This window comes from Buteo buteo, chromosome 3, assembly GCF_964188355.1.
Source record: "Buteo buteo chromosome 3, bButBut1.hap1.1, whole genome shotgun sequence".
NCBI classification, from domain to species: Eukaryota; Metazoa; Chordata; class Aves; order Accipitriformes; family Accipitridae; genus Buteo; species Buteo buteo.
The window spans coordinates 9,057,331-9,076,082 of NC_134173.1; the positions used below are offsets into that span (position 1 = coordinate 9,057,331).

The 18,752-nt window shown below is 42.6% G+C and overlaps 1 protein-coding gene across 1 annotated transcript in view; it reads left to right on the plus strand.

Moving 5' to 3' along the window:
• The window catches only part of GABBR2 (gamma-aminobutyric acid type B receptor subunit 2), a 484,603-nt gene extending 466,578 nt beyond the window's left edge, over window positions 1–18,025 (plus strand). Inside the window, exons 17-19 of the mRNA XM_075024282.1 lie at window positions 1,504–1,633; window positions 10,566–10,683; window positions 17,860–18,025. Coding sequence (XP_074880383.1) covers window positions 1,504–1,633; window positions 10,566–10,683; window positions 17,860–18,025 — 414 coding nt within the window. The remainder of the gene's footprint in view (window positions 1–1,503; window positions 1,634–10,565; window positions 10,684–17,859) is intronic.
• Window positions 18,026–18,752: the final 727 nt, after the last annotated feature.

Consider the following 18,752-nt stretch of genomic DNA (forward strand, 5'->3'; position numbering starts at 1 on the left):
CAGTTTTGCCAGGTCCCTTCCACGTGAGAGCCCTGCAATTTTTAATGAAGGCTCAGCTGACTGCTGGCTATTTCAGTTTCTTTATCCTACTGTAGTTTTTTCTACTAAGCCTCCTAACTCACAAGATCTCAGCCTGTGCCTTGCAAGGCTCATAATGGTGATCACAAGTCAGGCTGGTCAGGGCAATTGAGCCATATTAGTGCACGCAGGGCCCTGCCGATCTTTTTAGACTTTGCTTAAATAGATTAAATTAAATAGCCAGAACCAGTAGATCCAAATAAGAGATTCATTCTCAAGGGGATTTGGAGCATGCCCTACCGTGGCTAGCAGCTACATCTCTGGCTTATCTACCTTGAGTTGCTGTGTTCCAGTTCTGTAAGGAAACAATGGAAATCTAAATTCAGCACTTTTTTAAAATTCAGTTAAGCCAGTAGTGATTGAGACATACTCTGGACACCGCATCCCGGACAGCTGTTCACAGAGAGCATCCCAGATCACCATTAAGATGCTTGTATCTGGTTATTTTCTGCTGGGGCTGTAGCCAGCTGAATACAAGTTGTAGCCCATTGAACACAAGTTAGCTGCTGGGGAGAGCACCCTGTGTCCAGCTCAGCGTGAAAGGCCAGGGCTGTACCAACCCGGCTTTTGTGCTCTGGCTCTTCCAGTCAGAAAAGATCTGTGCTTCTCTCCCTCTAGTTCTTAAAGGATGCTTTGGGGGAGAGAAACGACTGCGATTTTAGGGGGGGTTTCCCCCCTCATCTTATTTCCCTTTTGGAAAGTTACGCTTGCAACAGCAGTTTAGTGCTAGCTACCAGATGACACAGTTTAAGACACAAAAGATTTAAAACAGGGGTAGTTTTCAAATCGCAAAAGTATAGAGTGTTCTCGGCCCCCAAACTAAAAGCTCTGAGTTGGATTTTCTTCAAAATTTCACACACACAGAGACACAAACAAAAAGTCTAATAGGAGTCTGTCTCTCTAAGAACGGTAAAAGGAGTAAAGATAATCTTTAGGGAAAAAAAAACATTCCCGGTAGAGTTGACTGCAGTCACTCACGTGGCTGGACATGCCCCTAATGCCATAGTTCACTTATATTCTCTTGTATGGTCGATAATTTGATTGACTGAACAAAGCGGTCATAGCTATGTATGCAGCATTTGTACACATAAATAATAAATAGTTGAGAGGTTTTCAGACTGGGCTTTCTAATGCCCGTTTCCTTCTCATTCAGCAGTACATCTGAATTGCTTAAACTGTCAACTACTAAAGCTTATTCCTCTCATATGCCCTGTGTGCAATATCACAGCTGAATGAGGTTTGTTACTTGTAGCATGATCTATAGAGGTAGTGTTGTGGTGCTATAGGAAAACTGTATTTGGCACGGTGTGGCAATTACACTACCACCTGCCTTCTAGTCTAATTATAGAAAGCTATGCATTACTGCAGATACCTGAAGGAACGACTCTTGAATTTTTAGGGATTCATACTCTTTCTGTTTTTCAGCTGGACAAAGACTTGGAAGAGGTCACAATGCAGCTTCAGGACACTCCTGAGAAAACAACATACATTAAGCAGAACCACTATCAGGATCTTAATGACATTCTTAGTATACGGAACTTTACAGACAGCAAAGGTGAGAGTTAGTAAAATCCATTAGTAGCTTAACCCACAAAGATTTGGAATAGCAATCTCATTGGATCGGTTCCAGAGCACTTGGACCTTGGTAAGATAGAGCTTTACATATTTTGGTTGCATTACAGAAAGCATGCAGATTCACATAATAAGCTATATGGTACCCACTGAGTAGTTATTTCTCTGTACGTATGTCTTCTATTGTACGCCCTGTGTGCATAACACACATGGCAGAGTGGGAAACTTTTAAAAGCATACTTGTGTTCAGAAGTCAAAGTTTCTGTGCTGCATGGAGGGAGGAAAGCCACAGAGTGTTTCAAATATTGTGAGAGTTAATTGTGCCAGCCTTCAGCAGCAGGAAGCCCAGTTTAATATGTGCTCGTCTTGAGTAGGACGTTCAAATTCTGCTTTTGGACACTGCTACCAAGCACGTAGAAGAGAAGCATGTAAATATTTCAGTGCTGATTTGGACTCTAAATGTAGAATTGAAGGCACTCATGTATGAAAATTCTTCCCTAGGAACTGATAAAAAAGGATTTCATGACGACTGTAATATTCCTAAGTTGTTTCTACTGTGTCTCTTGCATCACTCCCTGAAGAAATACATCCGAAAGAATTGCTTCCATTAAAGCTATTTCGCTTTTGGGAAGCAATAAGATCTGGTGCATAGTGCAATAAAGAGGAAGCCAGGACACTCAGCTTCCATTTCTGACTCTAGAATGTATCTACTTTGCGACTTTTGGCGAATGACTTTTTGTACAGCTGAATATTAGTATAGTACGTGAAAAACTAGTTGCCCTGTGTTGGGAAGCCATAGACTTGCATGTTTGTTGCAATGCTAGGCTCAGGCTTCCCACTGATGTGGCAGTGTAAGTTTGGTTGAGTGGAACAGAAGCTACCACTGTAAATACAGTTGTTGAAGAATAATTTTAGAACAGCAACAGTTCATATATGCTTTTGAAGTATACTGAAATTTTGGTTGGATAAGGTTACTTTTTCATGTGCTTTTTGTTTTAGCCTGGGTATACATTTCGTTGTGTAACTTGTGGCAAAAAAAAAAGGAAGAGCTCCATAGAGTTCCCGGTGTCCTTTTTAAAATTAAAAAACAGAAGGGGGAAAAGGAGGAAAAGGAAAACGTAAATAGCTGCTGGAGGCGTGTGATTATTGGGCTGAGATCAGCAGCAAGAACTAACATCAGTGAGTGGGATGAGGCAGTTTTACCAAGTGTTTGAAAGGAACACATAGAATGTTCCACTCATGTCAGATGCTCCAGGAAAAATGATAAATCATGAATAATATTTCAGGCAGAAAAGATACATTACATTGTGCCAAATGCCCATCTGAGTTTGGGTATGAGAAATAAAAATGCTTCTCGAGATACGCTGGGTATAAATTTAGGATGGGATGCTTCCCACAGCAGGTTGCACTCCATTAGCAGTAGGATGCTGGCAAAGAAATCAAGGAGAAAATATAACCTTTCTGCACTTACTTGTGGCTGTATCTACAAAAAACATTGATGCCTAACTGCTGCTTTAAGAAGCAGCATCCAAGATTGTCTGTGCTCCTAATTTTCCCCCAGTACAGTTCCCCAACTTCTACATATTTGCTGCAGGGTGCATATTTAAAATCACCTGTAAGTACGGAGCCTTAATGTACAGAGTAGCTTGGAACTATGTATTATTGGGATTTACAGGGTAGCTATTCTTCTGCATACTGAAGTTGCTGAATGCAGCTTTCTGAATGGACCTACCACATAAAGCTCCATACAAAAGGGCGGGGGGAAAGAAGGATGTTTTCCCTTGGCCATCTTTATATTGAATAAGTTAGAGCATCCATTCACCTGCGAATGAGGAAGACCTGCATCCCAATTTGCAGCAGGTGTTTGAAGCTTGGTCCCACACCTGGTGGTGAATGCCCCAAGCATGAGTATTATGGATTATCCTGATCCTGACTCGAATGACATCAAATATTCATACTTCCAGACTCTGAGCTACCATGTTCAACAACCCTTGCTAGACTTTTTCTGTCCCTCTCTGTTTCTTCTGCCTCTTGTTTTCTGTCTTTCCCCATTTCCCTGTCCCTTAGCTACACATCTGAATCTCCTATTTCTCTCACCGCATCCATTCCCAATAGTCAACCTATGTGCTTAATTTAAATTTGCCATTCCAATCAAAATAACAAGGCTTTGGAGAATTCATGCTGCTGAGTCACTGCTGCTTCTGTGCAGATGCAAACAGACATCACTTAAATGGTACTTAAAAAAATTATGGCCCTTACGGCTACAGGAAAGCTAACTCTGACTGACATAACTATGCTTTCTGTAGCTATGTATTTCATGTAACTTGCTGTAGATGAATGTACAGAGCCTTGAAATTATGCATCCCTGATGGTACTTGAGCGAAGCTTCAGAATTGTAAATAATTTATAAGCATGACCTAGAAGTGACCATGTCTCTCACCTCCACCGTGCAACTGGGGAAGCCAGTCCAATGTTATTTTTAAGGTGATGACAAGGTTTGTGCCTACCTCGGACCTTGTAAAAAAATGTGAGTTGAGAGAGCGGGAGTAGGACAATGAAGAGAGATGCTAAATATAGCAGCTGACTTGGAGCTAAAAATCATAGCAGATGATTTGCCACATTTGCATTGTGGACATGGCTGAATCCTCTGTCAATCTTCTTTATAAAATACCTTGCTGTTCTGAAGGAGTTCACATAGAGAATGCCGTGTAGTGTATCCCCATTGCTGTTGCTTATACAAGTTCAGGGTACTGTGCTTCACAGAGCAGATAATAACGCAGGACTTACGCAATGCATCTCGAACAAGTCCTAATCAAACTTTAATGTCATAGTACACTCCAGTAGGTTTCTGATCTGTACAAAGTTAAAACCCCTAACTCCTACAGCCAAGTGCTAAAGGAGGTTATTTGATTCTTCCCTTCCTTCCCCACCACCCTCATTTACTTCAAATATGGATTTAGGATACAAAAGTTAAATTACTTTAGCCGAAATAGATAGACACAGCTGTGCACTCCCATAGCTGCCTGACCTCAGGCAAATTTTCATAACTTTGGAGTTCACGGTTAGTTATTAACAGCAACAGCTCCTGGTGTAGCCTGGGAGCTCTTTCCTGGCATGGGGACTCCTTCTTTACAGCACATTTCAATTCAGTACGTCTCATTTAAAGAGAGATATTATCCGAGACACTCATCTCTTGTTCACAAACGCGTAATGTCCCTGAGACATCTACAGCAATTGGCTATGTAAGAAAAGCAATTAGGAAATGAGGTTTGTAGTTTATGGTTTGATTGCTTTTTTTTTTAATGCAGGCTTTCGTCTGCGCTGCTAGATAGCTTTGTGTGGTCAAGCAGTTCTCAACGTGCTCCGTGGACCGCAGCTCTGGGACCTCAGATGGCTTCTCCAGTTGAATTTAAAAAAGGCATCCCCTTAACTTCATTTGATACATTCCTCAGATGATTTTGAGTCATGGTGTCTGCTAGCGACATTAGCTTCTCCCCCGGCATGTGGGGGATCTGGTCACTTTGCTGGAGCAGCAGAGCCACATGAGAGCCGGGGTTTGGGGCAGGGGTGGGCTGTGGGTGAGACCAACGCTTGGCTTGGGCAGTTCCTGTAACTGGCAGTGCCGTTCAGCAAGGAGAGCCAAGCTTGGAGACACGGCTGAGTTTTCCAGGCTGACATTTGGAAAAAGGAGGACAACTGCTTGTAACTGTGATGCTGTGTAAAGAGGAAGGTTGTGCCGCACGGCTCCAGGGAAGAAATACCCTGGCACGGGCACAAACCAGAGCTTCCCAAAAGGGCTCCCTGCACCCATGTAGACGGCGTGCCAGAAACAGCAGAGACTTCGTGAAGGTAGAAGTTATTTCTACCGTGCGAGTTCCTGCAGAGATAAAACTTACTGAGGAGAAAAATATAGGGGGAAGATACTATGTGGTTTGGGACGGGTGACTAATTTTGCCGCACTTGGAACCTTACAATCTTACTCTGTTTGACTTCTATTTGACATTTTATTACATGAAATTATTTCTACATGAATGATTCATAGATTGCAAGGGTTTCATATAAAGCCAAGCTCAGACAAAATCCTGCAGGAGAATCTCCATTTATTTCTACCTTTGCCGGTACATTTCAGAGCAGTCTATCAGGGAAACTAATGAATGACAGCCATCCTATGGAAAGTACATAAGAAGCAAGAGACAGCCTTGCAATAGTCCCCACTTGTGAACAAACCCTTTGTACAAGTTGTCTCTCTGCAGGCACCCTAGCTTGCTCAGAAAACCTTTTCTGGTTTGAGCCAGAAAACAGTCTTTACTCATTGCTGTAAATGGACTGGGAGCATTCATTTGCATGTCAGAAATGCCTACATACTGTCAGTTGTAACCCCACTCCAATGTTTCCTACTGTTAGTTTTTCCCTATGTAAAAGCAGCTCGAAGAAAAACAGATTTCAAAGGCATGTTGCTTGTAAATGCAAAGCAAAACAGATTTCATCTGTGACAGAGGGGGGAAATATTACTTCTATGAAGTTAATGTGAGTCAAGCGTTGAGCTTGAGTTTAAAACCACAGATTCAAAGGAAGTGCTTTCAGAAATAGGTGCACAAGACTTCAAAGGAACACTGTTTTAAAGACAGGATATAGTTCATTATATCCTTTGTATATGGAGATATATAAAGATATGTATACCAGTTTCTATGAAGCCCAGCAAATGGAGTCCAGTCCTGAAATTGGAGCTTGTTTCTATTTCAGCAGGGAGACCAAACTCCAGAGGTTCAGAGCCCACCCTTCCTTGCACAGAAAGAACTCTGTAGTAAAAGGAGTTTCTTCTGATTTAAAGTAGTATAAAACAGAGGAGAATCTTGCTGGCTTTGCTTTTAAAAAAAATAAATCTTCTTTTCAAAACGTAACTATCAGAAGTCATGTTTTAGACTGCCTGGTGCTGTGAGCTTAGTTCAGGAGATCTTTTTCTAATATATCCAGCAGACAATGTGATCATTTAAATTTTTCCTTTCATTTTCCTTTCTTTTCATCCTGTTCACATAAAAAGCAGAAACTGGCTAGTCTTGTTTCATGGTCCAAACAACAGAAGTGTGAAAAATTACAGTAGATTCAAAAAAATCTGCATTTAAAGTTTCCAGAGTTCTTCAGTAAATCAGCAAGGTTATCTCTGCCAGCTCTTATAAGTTATTATTAAACCACACTTGCTTCTTTGTGGAGCATACAATATGCTTTCTAGCAAAGAGAAAACAACAACAGTAGAATTGAAAGATGGGGGATGAAGAATGGTTCTGCCATCTAGTTGTAAGCCATCGGAGGAATATTGCCACTAAAGCGTAATGATGAAGATGTTCAATAAAGCTGCAGTGTACAAACGTCAACAAAACAAGCTTCTAGGTAAAGAAATACTTCATAAAATCTAGGAAGAAACTGCAGCAGTGGCAGTCACCTGGTGTTTTCTGCCTGCAGCTGAACAGGAGTCATTAAAATGCACGACGCGTGTAAGCCAGCCCAGGTAATTTTGACAGCACCAGGTTGCAGAGTGATTATACGTATGGCAGGTCTGAAGCGAGCGTCACCCCTGGCAGAGGGAGAGGCGAGCAGCTGGGAGCAGCGACATCCTCGCTGAGCCTCTCCGCAGCCAGCACCGGATGCGCTCTTGCAGCTCAGAGCTTTGTAATTGGAAGTTGTTTCTCTGCTGCAGGTAGGCAAAGGTCCTGAGCTAAAGCCTTCTGGCTCGCGCTGACAACCGGGCGGCAGGTTTTGTTTTCTAATGAACCCATCAGTGAGTGCCATGCGAGGCCCTTGAGATCTATTTGTCTTTTTTCCCGATGGTTTTCTGAATGGAAAGTGCTCGGGCATCACTTATCGAGACTTCTGAGTTCCAGTTTGAGGTCGACAAAGGTGAAAATTACTTAGAAAGTGCTTCTAGCTAATGTAAATTCAATTTTGAAGGTAGTTAGATCATCCCAGTGCAACTTACTCGGTAGCATCTGCAGTGGCAGACAGTATCCTGAGAATGAAGGACATTTTTCAGGTGGCATACTTAATGGACAGAGGAAGAAAACATGGGGAATTACTAAAAGCAATGCTACACTTTCCGGGGGCAACTGGGAACTCAATTATTTACCATTACCCTTAATTCATTTTCTTTCAGTTCTTCATGTATATAAAATCAGTTTCCTCCATCCTGAAGTTTTTTAAGTGCATATGGTAACAGTGTTTCTTCTTTAAGCTCCAGCTCCTGGAAGCATATGACTAAGTGAGAATCTTGCTCTTCATTATTTAAATGAAAGGTAAATTAAAAAAAAAAGAAAAAAAAAAAGAAAGATATTCTAGTTTCCATAGCTGCAGAATAAAAATCTAACAACTCTTCTCCCCAAAAGCTTAACAAATAAGAATTACCCAACTTTTTTGTATTTTGAAAGAAGCAAAGGAAAAAGAAAAAAATCTCAACAGTGCGACAGTTTTATGTGGATTTTGTCTGTATTTTATACCTACACATTAAAACTTGTATATGGTAACCTTGTATACAGAAATTTATGCAGTGTATTAAGGGAGAGTCATCTGCAAGAGTGGTAGAAAAGGGTCTATTAAGAATAACACACAGTGATATATGGGCAGTTGGTGTTGAGGGGTGAGTAGGCAGAGAATATATGATTTCTGCTCTACTTAAAACTAAATCCCCCACCTTTTTGACAGGGACCACCTCCTTCTCTCTCTCTCTCTCTCACACACAGCAAAACTGAAAGCATAAGAAATCCCTTTAGGGGTATACAACACCAATTAATATATGAAATCACATACTCCCAAAGCCCAACAGTTGCATAGTCCAGGCATTTGATGAAGAATCATATCTTCAGTGGCTTTGTAAAAGGTTAAATTGCTTATTTTGGCCAAAGGAGTTGGAACCCTAAAATAGTTTAATAGACCTTTGCCATCCCTAATTACAAGGATTACTCAAATTTTAAGTTTGGTCTATATCATAAAGTCAGCAGTTTTCATTGTCAGCTTAGATCAGCTCAGGATTGAACATTGGTTTTAATCATGGAAGTAAAAAGTGTTCTTTTCTACATGTCTGTTTATAGACATCACAAGGCTTTTATGCAAATGTCAAGCTTAATATACATAGAAATGTGATATATGGAAAATAAAAACTGAACTCTTGTGACAGTAAATGCCACACCAGCAAACTTCAGGCTGTCCTGAGTTGATAGACTTCATTGCTTATCTTACCCACTGTCAGATTTGACTCTTTGCTGTCCTCCCTTCATGTCTAAACCATCACTGAATCCTGTCATATCTTCCTTTTAAGCACTCTTCTTGCTACAACTGAATTCCTTAGCTCTCTTTTGCTGACATTTTCTTGCCCTAGCAAAAGCAGCTTCATGTGTTCTGGTTGCCTCCTTTCTCACCCAGACCCTTCTCTTCCATGCAACAATAAATGAAAAAAACCTTCTCTCCTGCTCTTCTGAGCTGTAGCGATCCCCATGTCTGCACACTTTTGCATCCTCACCTATTCACTTCTGTCCAAGTTGCCTGTTACATTTTTCACAGCAGAAAGTGAACGCTACAAAATAATGCCAGGGATGACCGCGCTGGGAGGGGAATGATACGTGTTGGAGTTTGCCCTCAAAACATTCTCTTTCTGCTTCCAGCTTCTTTCCTCAGTCTTTGTTTCTGCTGTTTGTTTTGTCCCACCAGTGCTCTTCAATAACATATATATTACTAGCATGCTGGGACCTGAGCATTATTTGGGGCTTCTGAGCGTTAGTAGAAAAGAAAAGCAGCTTAAGCCTTCAATACGCACTGGCTTTTTCATGCTATTTTCATTTTCTCTTCAGTATTTTCCTGCTTTTCCCCCTCATACCCATTTTTACATTCAAAACCTCCAGTGTCATTTTCAAGAATTTACCTTTGAGTCCTCTTCCACGCTGCCTTAACGCCTGCAGCAATCACTCTTTCTCCGCGTGTGTGGCAAACAACTGCCAGTGATGGATTTGGAGCTGCTCTGTAATTATTTATGAAAACTGTGCACTGTCCTCATTACTCAGATGTTCGCCATGTGACTTTATTTGGCTTAACACAGTAGGAGACTTTGGAAAAGCAGGCAGGAACAGAAAGGATCCCCGGTAAAGACAGTCTTCTTAAAATGGCTGTGTTCGTCTGTGTTTCTCAGGGGGACCGATGCCACAGGCTTCGGCACAGCTAGCCAGGGACTCCCGGGACACCCGGGGAAATCACGTGAAGCTACCTACAGGGAAAATGATGATCTTCCACATTATCACTATGCAGAAAAGAGAGCAGCAGGAGAAAGCTTAATGAAATCATTAGCTGCCCTTCCCGCAGACAGCCTATGGACCAGTGCAACTGATATGAATCATATTTCCGGGCTAAATGATAGCAGATAGTTAAATGACAGCACTTAATTGCTTATGTGATTGCAAGAGTACCAAGGTTTTATACATCAATGAGATTATAGTTTTTCTAGGAAAAGACTTAAATAAGAGGGTTTTTTCATATGAAAAGGTAACAATTTTTGAGCACAAGATAATATGATGGTGCAGTTACATTAATTTTTTACCCAGCCTAAGACTGGGTGAGAGAGCATGATAGGGCTGCATAGAGATGGGCAACAAGGTTTGGTTTGTGGTTTGTTTTTTTTTAAAGGTGGGGGGGAAGCAAAGGAAGGACAAAAGAGGTTTTGTCCCTTTTCTGTTTCTTCATGGTAGTTCCTATGAAGGAGCACAGCATTGAAAGCGTGAGTACCAAAGACTCACATGGAAACCTGAGACTGTATCAGAATATAGGCAGAAAGAGTTTACTTTGTGGCATTATGAATATCTGGGACATTTTAAAATAAAATAATTTAAAAATGGTCACTTGGTCGCAGTAAAGTAAAATTGAATGTGTTCTCCATCCAGATGGTGAGAAAGCCATTTTGAAAAATCATCTTGATCAAAATCCACCAGCACAATGGGGCTCATCAGACCCTTCCAGAACAAGCAAAGATCCTATAGAAGACATCAACTCTCCAGAACAGTAAGTATACACCATTACATACTGGTACAGAAAGAGGCACCCCTTGCTCCCTCAGGTGTGCATGTGCTTGGGTGCGTGCACTTTCTACTCTTTTAGCCATAAATTACATCCTGGATACCAGCTGCCTTGCTGATAAGATGTTAATTTAAATTATTACATTTCATCAAAACCCATATTTCTCTTTCATGCTTTTTTATGGGAAGACCTTCACTGTAGACCCTTTCGGCCAGCCCCAGCTACAGAGAGAACCCGGACCATCAGTAACAGAAGATGTGAATGGCCCCTCCTGAAGCACCAGTGGGCAGCAACGTTGTACTGTGATGGCCCCCCGCCACCAGCTCACCATCACCACCAAATTTAGAGGATATCGGGGCACTAGATCCTAAGGTGCCCCAAAGGCAAACTAACACACTTCTTTTCTCTTGTCAGAAACATCCATAACATGATGTCTAAAGTTTCCGCAGAGAGTTACAGGACAAGCTGTGCCCAACCACCAGTGTATATTAAGGAGAGAAGAGGATGTACATACATGCACACACATGTTACGACTAGTGTCAAAAGTCCAAGGCCTTCCACACACCAGCCAGAGGGGTTCATGCTGTACCTAACCATTTTGTTCTCTTTCGATCTTAAGCTAGCTGAGAAATAAAAACAGTCTGAGGGCTTTTCTACGTTGCCATAGCAGCTGGACCTGAGTTTTTCCCTTAGAAACAATGCTGTGGCTACAAGGAGAGGATGGCGCAAAGCACTTGCTAAATTCAGGGAGGGGAAAAAGTCTTAGGGTATCAGCTTTTGCCTCCAGGAACCTATACAATAAACTCACATACTACCAGCTCAGCAAGGCCTGCCGTAGGCCAGAGCTCAGGGAAGCACTGTGCTCATTTGTCCCTGGATCAGCCATTTCCCCATGGCAGCCTAGTTACATGGGCACCACTTCATCAGGAGCTGAGCTAATAGCTGTCAGACTCCTGTTTCGTACACGGACAACTTCAAAGCTTATTTAAAAACAGAATAAATTAAACAAATTACTAGACTGAGTCACATGTTACATCAGTGACAGCAAACCTGATTTCGGATCGCAGTTACTACCTTGTACTACCTGGTACAGGAAACACATGGATTTCTAACTATCCTTGCACTTAGAAAAAAACCCAACCCAAACCTGTACAGGAGGTCACACACACACACACACACATACATACGCACCAAAAAAAGCCCCCAGTAGCTGAAATATCTGGTTATTTCACAAAAGCAGGGCACTCACTGAGAAAGCTCTCGTGACTATATATGGGGTCAGCAGGGTGCTTTCATGCGTAGCTATTAGAGGTCTGTCTTTTTCCAGCACCATTTGTCAGAAATAATGTAGTGTGAATGCAACCTCATCTGCACACGGCCCCCTTACATTAAGAGAGATGCTAAGAAAAACACAGACACTCAGATAATCCAGTTGTCCCAATACAGATTTAATACAGAAAAAAAAAAAAAGAAAAAAATTTGGTGATGACAAAACTTCCTCTAGGCTAGTGGCAACTGATGAGAAGACTGAAATTTCCTAAAGGTCTTAAAGAGCGGGTCAGTACAAATCTGAACGGTCACTGACATTTATGGAAAGCAAGTCCTGCTAAATCAAAACAGTGTCATTCAGCACTTGCACAGCTGTGACTGTGCCAGGTCCAAGGGTCAATGTTTCCCCTGAGGATGTGTTGGCAGTTTGGGTACCAGAGCCACACCACCCAGGCACAGTGGACCCGCCAGAGAGGAGAAGTGTAGCCATCTTCAGGACTAGGGTTTTGCAATTCCCTCTGTGACAAGAGACTGCCTCCTTCCAAACTTTGTGCTCTTTAAGAATATCCTTCCGCATGCATGGTTTTTTTTTCAACTTGTCTGGCAGCACTTCCATGGTTATTAAATATATTATTTTTGTAAGAAAAAAAAGGGTTAAAGACAGGCTGTAGTTTGTGCCTTCTCTTTCTCATTTTACTGCATACATAGGGCATCTGATAGAGAGGTAGTCACACAGTCTGCTGAACCTATTTCTTATTCAAGAACACAAATCTCAAGGACATTAGTCTGAAAAAGATTTCCTCTCTGCCACAAACCTATGAAAGGAGGACATTAAGATAATAATTTTCCTGCGGAAATGTTAACTCTTTAATGCCTATAGCAAGAAGAAGCATCCCAGCTTCCTGTTATTGACAGCACTCAGGAGAGCTGACATCTTCCAGTATGAAAGTTCTTACAGAGTGCAGAAAAGAGTCTGATTTGGGATTTTTTTTTTCATTCTTTCTTACCACTAATGCTACATTTGACTAACTGCAAATGTGAGCGCTTATTCTACAGTTGGGTCCAAAGTGAAGGCACAACAGTACACACACATTTCATGCTCTGCAGTGCAGGAAGTTGTTTCATGTTTGTTGATGGGGTGATATTTATACCATCTCAATCAGAATGTGAAAAACCTTTGTTTTGTGCTTGGCTCAGATTTAGAACCCTGCACCTAAGAAAAAATGCAGTTTGTATGACTGTAAAGCAGATTTAGAGCATGAATACAGATGACTCACAGTTCCCCTTGTCTCTTACTCCCTTTCCTGCTGGGCAGGACCTGGTAGGTTATCCATCATGCAATGTAAAATTTGCCATACCCAGTCAGACCATCAGGCACGAGGAGCAAAAAGTAGGTTCTGGCTGCTTTCTATCCTATTCACGCTGGCTACACAGTGTAAATTAACACTTCCTATAATAGGCAAAGCAGTGCTGGTGCACAGGTTCAAGCCCTGCACTTTGATTTTCCATGGTGCTTATTAGCATGCTCCCTAGCACAGTTGTATCAACTTGTGCTCTCCCAATTAATGCTCAGGCACATTCTGGTATTCAGAAACCCTGTTTGGGGGGAGCTTAGCTGCATGGATGGAAGCTGCACCATGCCAGTTCATCTCAAGTCCAGAGAGCAGCCTGAACCAGTTTAGAATAGATAGAATAGTTCATTTCCCAGTAAGCTGGGGTGTCTCTCACGCAAAGTCAGCTCTTTCCTGCTGGGCAGTCCTGCTTACTTATCTAAAGATCCCATCAGTCAGCTTATCTGCATGATGGCCACGCAAATACATTCAATGGGATATCTTCCGTGACCTTTAAAGACATTCTTCTGTGCGCCTTCATTCCTGCATGTTGTCCCATCTCATCGGTGACCTACATTTGCTGAATTAGTTTTTGGCACCATTAAAATTTATACCATTCTCATTTTAACAGCAAAGATATGTAACTGTCTTCCAGACCTCTGAGTAAAGGTGATGATAGACTTCTGCAGGACCCCACTAAACCTGCCATTTTGATAGACTATTTCCTATATGTGGTCATTTTTGTAACCATCAAAAGAGCTAATCGTTGTATAACCCTTATGATAGAAACCACCTTGATTTTTTTTGAGCTTTTAGCAGCATTTAAAAGACAGTAAATACCCTGCTGGAGCCAGTTATGTCAATTTTAGTAACCAAAAATTCTCATCAAAAAAAGTTGGTTATGACTGGATTATTGCATTAAAGCCATATGCCTTGGCATGAATATGCCTCTGTTATTCAGTTTCTTCACCAACAGTGGTTCATATTAGTCTGTCTATGATCCTACTCAAATCTGTCATTAAAATAAGGTGGATTTAGAATCGTTACTTTACATGTTAGTACATCTTGCTTTATTGTAGTCATTTAGAACTTCTCCAGCTTCCCAGCATTTGCTAAGAATCAAATTAATGGGCTGAAGAATCGACTGAAATGATCCCTGAATGTTTAGACACAGTTTACAGACTCCCACAGATCTTCAGATGTTTGAATGTAGCAGCAGTTGTTTCAGTCCCCCCACTTACCAAGGGATCTCATCAGTGGTTTTCTATAGCCACTATAAAAAATATTTTTCAAATGCCTCTGCTCCCTTTGCAGCATAATGCATTCCCATGTATGTTCTATTGTGTTCCTATGTGCATTGACACTGGAAGTCAAGTTTTTACTTGATTTTATTTATCCCTCTTAAATGGCATTTCTGTACAGAGCTAAAAATATATGCCCTATTCTAACACAGTACCTTGATGAGTGGCTGCTCTGTATGAGGCACCACCTTTCCTTTCCATCCTCTTCAGCAGCTGCCTATGATTCTGCGATTCTAAAACTGCTAATACTAGCCATTCCCTCCCCAACATACTTGACCATATATATGTTTTGACATATCTATATTGTATGGACAACTTGAAACAAATTCATAGAATCACAGAATGGTTTGGGTTGGAAGGGACCTTTAAAGGTCATCCAGTCCAACCCCCCTGCAACCAGCAGGGACATCTGCAACTACATCAGGTTGATCAAAGCCCCATTCAGCCCAGCCTTGAGCACAATCGTGGGGCATCCACAGCTTCTCTGGGCAACCTGTTCCAGTGTTTCACCATCCTCATCGTAAAAAATGTCTTCCTTATTTCTAGTCTGAATCTACCCTCTTTTAGTTTAAAACCATCACCCCTTGTGCTATCACAACAGGCCCTACTAAAAAGTCTGTCCCCATCTTTCTCATAAGCCCCCTTTAAGTATGGAAAGGCCACACTAAGGTCTCCCCGGAGCCTTCTCTTCTCCAGGCTGAACAACCCCAACTCTCTCAGCCTTTCCTCACAGGAGAGCTGTTCCATCCCTCTGATCATCTTCGTGACCCTCCTCTGGACCCGCTCCAACAGGTCCGTGTCTTTCCTGTGCTGAGGACCCCAGAGCTGGACACAGTACTGCAGGTGGGGTCTCACCAGAGCGGAGTAGAGGGGCAGAATCCCCTCCCTCGACCTGCTGGTCACGTTTCTTTTGATGCAGCCCAGAGTACGGTTGACTTTCTGGGCTGCAAGTGCACGTTGCCGGCTCCTTTCCAGCTTTTCATCCACCAGTACCCCCGAGTCCTTCTCGGCAGGGCTGCTCTCAATCCCTTCATCCCCCAGCCTGTATTGATACCAGGGGTTGCCCCAAAAGCATTGACAAAATGTGCTAGGGGTGGGGGAAGGGAAAAACCGCTGATATTGACAAAAAAAAACCTACAGAGTGAGGCAAGGTACAAGATTTTCTTTTGCTAAAGGACAAAATAGCAGTTCTATCTGGATTTTGATACCTTTTTAGTTTTGTTTTGTTTTTCCCCCTAACAGTTTTGCCTAAACTCTTAATTGTGTGAGAGTCTCCAGGCTACAGTCCTCCGCCCCAATTCCAGGAACAAAGTTTTCAAGTGAAAGTAAACTTTAAGTACAGTTAAAGCAAAATTTGCCACCCACTGCAACCACCGTTGGCCTAGCCAAATAAACATGCTTTGTCCATGGTATGGCTAAGACTTAAATGGGTGAAAAAAAAATCCCATTCACTTGATTATGCAACTGGATTCTCTTGGAATAGCTTCAAAAAGCTCTTTAATGAGAAGTCTGTAACAGTTGAACAAAGTAAGCATTTCCACTGGTGGGAAAATAAGCTCGGGCAATTCTGTGTTTGACCCTGCAACAAGAGGTAGAATGACAATCCGCAGCGTCAGGCTCATAAGGATTCAGCACGTGGAAGCAGCGAGCCATGCCACCTCTGCACTCCCTGGGAACAAGGCATGATTTCATTGATAGCACCAGAAAGAGTCGGGCACAGTAGCAAAATAACAATGAATGGATTTTGTTTAGTCCCAGGAATGCATTGCCAGCACTACAGTGATCAACACTGTGGATTAATATTGCATCAAACTTTTAAAGGGTGTTTTTGGGGGTGGGGATGATGAGAAAGAGTTTCCCAGCTAGGCAGGCTACAACTATTTCCACCGCATCTCTGTATAAACAAGCCTTAGTCTGTAGTGAAGAAACTAAAGAGAAGCAGATTACGTTTCTTTCTGTTTGAATTTGAAAGCTATACTGCTTCGTCCCCGAGCGGTGCAGTGGATGCCTTGGTAGCTGTCTCCACTTCCTAACACAAAGCAAAAAAGAAATGAAATGTTGTTTGAATCAGAAAGGCTGTCCAAAGGCAAGCTTTCAAACATACACTTCTTATAAAGGCCTGTCTATACACAGTCATTATATCAGATAACAGGGAAATATAAATTTTAAACTCTATTGTACTGATACAATGCTTTGTATGGGCATTTTTCTTCTGGAATCAAAAAGCCGGTCTTCGGGTCAGCTTTGTCACTTTGACACCTGTCTTCTCTTAAAAATGTCCCTCTGTGTCTCAAGAGTGAATGTCGCCAAATGCAGAAGCAATCCTGCTATGATAATATCACTGAAAACCTCCACTGGATTTTTATTTTATGTAAGGTGCCAGTATACCCACAGCATGAGGATAGCAGAGCCCATGTCCCACGGCACTGTCCTCTCCACGGAGAGGGGTTAATTAGGCTGTCCATGAGCACAGTTTACTGTCCTTTTAAAAACCCAACCAGAAAACCCAAACCAAAGTCCCACCAGTTATGGTGATGTCAATCTGCTTGGAAAATTGCATACAGGAGGTTGGGTTCCTAAATACTGAATTTTGGTGTGGGTGGAAGGTTAGACTGCTTTGGAGTGCCAACTCCTCAGTCCCACAGCACCGACTGTGGGAACTCAACAGCGTTCAGCACCTCAAAAGCACAGACCTAAACTACAAAGAGGAACTGCTTGGAAAAAGCCATCAGTCCGAATTCCCTCCCTCCCTCCACGTGCCTGCGTTTGCCTTAGCTGGTTGCAAAAACGCCATCGTTAATTCTAACATCCTCGCGCTAAGTGGTGATGCACGGCTTCAGACTCAGCCTGTGACCTCGTGCGTGTCTATGCAGGCAGCCAGGGCTCTGCATGCGATAGATCACTTTGTAAGGGGCGGAGAGTTGCTAAGCCACCTGCCCTCATCGCGCACTTAACTTTTTCCAGTATCAGCAGTCTAACAATTACTCTGAAAGTGCCTGGGAATTTCAGAGGGTTGTGGGCTGCTGAGAACGCACCCTTAGATTTCTTTGTCAGGTCCAGCCTGTCAGAATAATTCCCTGAGGGGAACTAACACCACGGTGGCACAGCTCAACAGCAGCGAGTGCAACGCTCTTGGCATTAACCCTCTCCGTCACAGGCACAGAAAATATCCTTGAGGCAACCTGCAGCCATAGCAAGCGTGTAATGTACTATATTTTCCTCTTGGCTAATGCTCCCCTCTCTCTCTGTCTCTCTCGCAGCATACAGCGTCGGCTGTCTTTGCAGCTGCCCATCCTTCATCATGCCTACTTGCCATCCATAGGAGGAGTGGATGCTAGCTGTGCCAGCCCCTGCGTAAGCCCCAGTGCCAGTCCTCGGCACAGACACGTGCCGCCTTCCTTCCGAGTAATGGTTTCGGGGCTGTAGGAAAGGGAGATCAGTGCTTCCCGAACTGCTTTTAAGTACTCAATGACTGGACTAAACATCTGACCTAGAACTCTGCTACAAACATGTAACGTTGGCTCTTACCGCGGAGGATCTGCCGCTGAGGCCGTCATCACAGGAGTGCCCGTGTAACTCGTGTGGGAAGGCGAAGGAGAAGGACACAAGGAGTTTGATCTGTAGCCTTATTCATGGAGTTTTTATTTCTTCACGAAGAAGTCACTGAAAAAACGTTTCTTCCCAAATTTCTACTAGCAACAAGGAGGCTGGGAAATACGGATCTTGCAAAAAAGACACTAGGAAAAAAACAAAACAAAAACCACTCAGTTGTCACTGAGCTTTATGTGGCTGCTGAGAACATGCAATTCTATACTGTATCCATGTAAGGAAAATACAATGGTTGAGCTATACCATATTTATTGAAATAGATACACTCGTTTTTACAAGAGTTGTGTTAAATTGCTGGAACCATTCTGCACTGGTTAGTCTTGCCTGTTTTCATTTCAGGGACGATGTTCGGTAGGAAAGGAGGGTTATGAGAAATGATTCTTTGGGTGGCATTGAGACTCTGCAGCGCTGTGAGCAGGGTCCCCTCTGACTTGCAGCTGTACATGAAACCCAAGCAGAGGCTGAAGCTCCAGCTCCCAGTTGTCACCAGCTGGAGAGCTGCTGGTTGGAAGCGGAGCACTTCACCCTTCTCCAGGGATGATGG